The sequence below is a fragment of the Aptenodytes forsteri genome, unplaced genomic scaffold (assembly GCF_000699145.1).
Source record: "Aptenodytes forsteri isolate BGI_AS27 unplaced genomic scaffold, ASM69914v1 Scaffold29, whole genome shotgun sequence".
Lineage (NCBI taxonomy): Eukaryota > Metazoa > Chordata > Aves > Sphenisciformes > Spheniscidae > Aptenodytes > Aptenodytes forsteri.
Genome location: NW_008794520.1, coordinates 2,314,993 through 2,320,659, shown reverse-complemented (window position 1 = coordinate 2,320,659; position 5,667 = coordinate 2,314,993). Strand labels below are relative to the sequence as shown.

Sequence of the window (5,667 nt, the reverse complement as noted above, 5' to 3'; positions counted from 1 at the left end):
TGGCTGTGCCCCCTCCCAGCTTCTTGTGCACCTCCAGCCTTCTCAGTCAGTAGAGCATGGGAAGCTGAAAAGTCCTTGACTAGTGTAAGCACTACTTAGCAACAACTAAAACATCGGTGCCTTATCAACATTGTTCTCATCCTAAATCCAAAACACAGCACTGTACCAGCTACTAGGAAGGAAATTAACTCTATCCCTGCTGAAACCAGGACAGTACCTTTGCCTGCAATCCCTTCCAGGAACTGCTTTTAAGGTTTTATGCAATAAATTCTTAGGCAATATGTATTCATCCAAGTTCATATGTGGTATTTGGAACATTTTAGGGCTTGGCTACATAGCATGCTATCGTGTGAATTTTCAGAGCATTGGCTCTTTGGAAGTGGAGCTAACTGTGCACAGTCAGCCTTAGCACGTCCCAAGAGTGACAGGGCAGAAAGCTCGTAAAACAGTTATATATCTTGCCTATGCAAACACATCAGTTGCTATCAGAATACGTGTCTTATTTTCTTTCAGTCATGAATGTGATATAAGTCTTTGTGTGCAAGTTTTTTTCCAATACTTTGAAAAAACTCTGCTGCATTAAAACAAACAAACAACAACAAAAAAGACACAGATAATTAGCTGACAAATCACTACAACCTTTCCGGTGATCTTCACTCTTAGTAATTTACTACACAGTAGCACCCAAGCACCTCATTCCAGGATCAGGCCAGACAACAGGACAAGCCATGTTATACTGAGCATTGAAGTTCAAATAGGCACATCTCCCCTTTCAAAGAACATACTCTGAACAGTCCTAAGCTTTTCCTGCTTATATACTCAGATTTGTTAAAAAAAAAAAAAAAACAACGGGGGGAGGGGGGCCGGGGGGGGACGTTATACTCAGATTTGTTAAAAAAAAAAAAACAAACCACAAACGGGGGGAGGGGGGAACAAGAAGAAAAAAGAAATAGTGCCAAGAGAGGAAAAAGCACTGTGATTAAAAACTCAAAATCTATCAGAAGTACACAGGCTATAGTTCTCACTTTGCAAACACACATGCACCTGCATTTAGTGCAAGTCAGCATAAAGATCCTCTTAGATCTCCTGTTTTGCAAGGTATCCAAGTCAGCAGTGTGACATGTATTCAGCCAAGAACAAGGGGAAGTAGAAGGGAAAGGGACTGACAGAAGAACTAGCTACAGTGCAATTCACAGGAAAATTAAAGATCACCACACAGCAGATCCTTTGAAAGAGAAGCTGTTCTTTCCACAGCTTCTCCAACTGAATTTACAAGTATTCAAGGTGTATTATGCTCAAGCGTAACAGGCATGCACCTGCCCTTTAAGTATTTTAACTATACCTAAAAAAAGTAGGCATTGTATCTAACAAGCATTGTAGCTTCAAAAAGGCAAGCAAACTAACTTTGACATTCAGAAAAGCTACCATTACTGAGGATTCTTCATCTTAACAGGTCAAAAAATTTTAAGTTGATAAATAATCATGCTGTGTCACCAAACTCAACAATCAAAAGAGAACATGAATAGTTTTCTGTGCTCTTTGCAATGCTAAGAAAAACCATTCCACTTTATTTCCCACCCAGTGAGAATCCCAATTAGAGGATGCAAGCCACTGCTTCAGTGCTCCAGCTCACACTCTCCTCTTTCCTCCCTCAAATTTTGAATGCCATATTGCCATTTGAAAAGCTGAAAAGTTAAAAAGCCATTTCTGAAACATTACCTCACATAAACAGGGTAGCTTCTCAAACACCAAAATACAACAGCAGATAAAAGAAAGAAAAACTGCTAAGAGACCGTAAGCGTGAATTCTGTAAATATTAATGCCATATTCTGTATTGTTGCTGTTTTCATGCAATAGGTAGGAAAGTGCAAATACTATTTAAGTTTACCATATGTTGTAATTGTTGTACCACACTAGTAAGAAGTTTATCACAAGTAAGAGGTAACTTGATGAATCAAACTGAAAGGCAACTACCTGTACAGCTTCAGTTTTAAAGTTTATTTGGAAGAAAAACTTCTCTTTCAAAGGATAAAGCAGATGAACCAGCTCATAAAAAACAGAAGCCACAGGATGCCAGCTGAAGTTTTCCTGGGTACCTGACAGGACTTCACATGTCTTTGCATTAGCACTCTAGGAGACTTTACTGTTATTACAGGATATAAACAGGATGGCAGCAGTTACACTTTTGCAAGACATCTGCAAGAACAGTCTGCTGTGGACTTCAGAGAGATTCACAGATTCTAAGGTCTAAAGAGGCTCTGAAGAGGCAGTCATCTCATCTAGCTTACTGAATAATTATGCCACAGCACTTGATGATTTAAATCAAGGAACGATGAGGATGGCAGCATACCATACCAGGGAAAGTATTTTCAATACCCATTTACAGCTTCCCACCGATGAACTTACCACAATGCTCAGCCACATATTTTAAGGTTAATGACGCTCACAATACAGAGCACTCTTCTGTCCCAGTTTGTCCAAGCTCAATTTCTAAACTATTCACGCTTCCTAGATCGTTATTTGCTAAATTAAAAAGCCCTCCATTAGAAACTTATTTTTGCCAAGAAATTTATCACAGTACAGTAATTACACTGCTAACATTAAAATATTCATTAATATCCATACTACTACTAAGTAACACAGGTTTGTAATTCAGCAACAACTTTTCTGTTAGTATTAGCTTTAGATTTGCATGAGGTACCCAGTAAATATTCACAAGTTAAATCAACCAGTAGTCAGTCCATTCCGACAGTCAAGATGGCAAAGTAATTATTTCTGTTTTTTTCCAAAATACACTACACCTGAATGTGTAGTGGGGGAAAAAAGCATACTTCTGAATTGCTCATTTTATTTTGCTCTCTTTTCAATCACATCCATCCCTAGACAATTTGTCCACATGAATTAGCATACCAGAAAGTGGTATTAGTATTCTTAAACATCAATCATGACCAATTTCTCCTTAGTCATAGGAGATACAAGTACAGCTTAATCAATTCTTCTATAGCTTGACACGGGAAGAAAACAGTGTATGATATAATAGTATCATAGTATGGGATGTTGTACTTCCTTGTCAGCTGTAGTGCTAGGACTTGCAAGGATGAGAACATGCAAAATTCTATCTTGAGCATCAGGATATTATTGCGGAGTACAAAAGTCAGAATATACACCACATACTTCTACAATTAGCCAAGGCAAGTTACTTATCCTCACACAGCTATGCAATAATAGCTTAGGACATGGTATTGACAATATATTCAACTAAGGATAGCATGTTTCTCCACAATCCTACAAATAATAAGACAGCTCTTTCAAAAGATTGTAAGGTAATTTAAGGCATACAAACCTCTCTAACATCTACAAGGTGATCTGGCTGCATAATAGGAACTCTTTTTCCAGTTGGCAATCTGTGATGTCCAACACTGAAAAAGGAAACTGCATTTTGACTGGGTCTTCTTTGCACACCAGGAGAGTTGGCACTTCCTTGGGATGCAAGAGAGAAGCTGCGAGATTTCAGAGGAGGGTTGTTCTAGTGAATAAATAAGCATATTGAGAAACATTTACAATTAATTCCTAATAACCAGCAAATATTCTAATTTGAAAGATACAGCAGAACAGTTTAATCCTTGATTTTTTATAGAGCAAGGACAGATGACAAAGCCCTAATAATGTATTACTGGCATCTGCTAAGTAAATATTTTGCACTATCTACTGACAGTTGCCTTGTTTTATAGTCTAATTATGAACAATCTGTGAAATGAGATTGATCAATATGTATCACTTCTCTGACTTGAAAATTGCCCTTGATCTGCAACAGTACTAGAAACTGACTCCTAACAGATCCTGCAAGGATAGAGCTCACATTTAAGAAAATGGGATTTCATTTAGAACTATTTATTGAACTTATCTCTTACAACAAAGCCAGCTACAAGATGTTGATCTTACCTTAAAAGCAAGGTTTTAGCCAGGTATCAGAATAGGTGTTATGGTAATCAGGATATTCTATAAAATACACTATATTCACAACCACCACATGGTTAGCAAATGGAAGCAACAACCCTCAGATACAGTGTTGAGGACTTGCTTCTCAAACATGGGCATTCATCCTAAATGTATTTGTGGGCTGTTGAGTGGTTTTAAAAAAAAAAAAAAAAGTTAAACTAAAAGGAAAGCTCCCAAAATGCAATGGCTTCAATAACACTGAAGACCTGTTTCCTTATCCATTAAAAAAAAAAATGCAAAACCACTGGAAAATACTGGGCTAATACTCTGATCTTTCAGCTCTGCCTCCTGTTCAAACACCAGCTCACCAGTACCTGCTCAGGGAGGACCATTCAGCTCTTCAGAGGCAAACTGACATCACTTTGTGTCATTCCTAAAGCATATTTCTATTACAAGTCAGCTATTACTCAGAAAAACGTTTCTTGACATAAGTGTCAAGCCCAACCACACTATTTGTCTTAGATAACAGGATAGTTGTATTTGGAACTACTTCTACCACCAGCCTCAATTATTTTTGCCCATGAAAATATCAGTCATACAATACCTTTCCAATAGCTTCCGTGTGATGCTGTGTGCATATCTGTAGCCTGCTAACCCAGTGTTGCCGTTCTTTAGCATCAGTAGCTAATAAAAGCAAACCAAAGTGATTATGTATATGAAGACATTTCGAAGTCTCGGCAAAAGGCTGCTTAATTCTTTAAAAACAAACAGAAGACTTTAACAGTACAAAGTATTTTTTATCTAAAGCTTTCTCAGCTGACCAGTAATTAGCTATAACATTAAATAAAGTTCAACATAAATGGCATGTACTGTTTTTTTTTTTTTAAATTTTGTAACACAGAAATAACTTCAACAAACAATAACTCCCCTCACAAACATTTTAATCTAACAACATGACACATTTTCCTGGAATTAGAGTAAGGTACCCTGAATTAGATAATGACAGCAAGTCTTCAAGGGAAGAAATTTTTTTTATATATATATATATATATCTATCTCCCAGATTTCCATAGCCTGCAAGATTAGAGAATGGGCTTCTGTAACCATCACAAGAAGGCTAACATATTGAACATTAGGAATAACATAGTTCTGTGCAAGCATCAACACAGTACTGTTACCTCCAATGATTTAGAAAACTCTGAATCAGTACGGTTTAAGGACATTATACATGAAGGTTAAACCCCATTCTACACATCTTAAGTTCATGGTCTTCTGAAAGTCATCAAACCCAAAGAGTATGGAACCATCCATAAAGGACGGTTCCTAACTGAAGAGTGGGATTAAAGTTTCACATATAACTCTCGTTGCAGCAGTCTGCCAAACAAGTTCTCTGGCTTTGGCCACACAGCCAAGCCCAGCAGAGCAGCCACAGGTGAGGGCCAGGAGTGTCCTCTAGTGGAAGAATCCCCTGCCCAAGAATCTAGGTCCTACCTCTTAGTTTATACTGCTCCCCGCTGGCAGCATTGACTGTAAAGGTGTGAGAGTCTTCATCGCTGGGTGAAATTACCGCTCCAGCTAGCTGCAGGGTACCCCTGGGCTTCAGATGTCTCGACTGCTCATTCACAAAGTATTCCAGCAGGCCAGCCTCATTGTTTAAAACAAAAAATCTGCAATGATAACCAAGCACATATACTAAATAACACCAGCTCATTCTTTTCCGGGGGGGGG

General features: G+C 38.1%; 1 protein-coding gene across 1 annotated transcript in view; it reads right to left on the bottom strand.

Annotated features, from left to right (window-relative positions):
* OSBPL11 (oxysterol binding protein like 11) overlaps positions 1-5,667 on the bottom strand; it is a 27,408-nt gene that overhangs the window by 20,634 nt on the left and 1,107 nt on the right. Inside the window, exons 2-4 of the mRNA XM_009290991.1 lie at positions 5,431-5,606; positions 4,544-4,623; positions 3,344-3,526 (exon numbers count right to left, since the gene is read on the bottom strand). Of these exons, the coding sequence (XP_009289266.1) occupies positions 3,344-3,526; positions 4,544-4,623; positions 5,431-5,606 (439 nt within the window). The remainder of the gene's footprint in view (positions 1-3,343; positions 3,527-4,543; positions 4,624-5,430; positions 5,607-5,667) is intronic.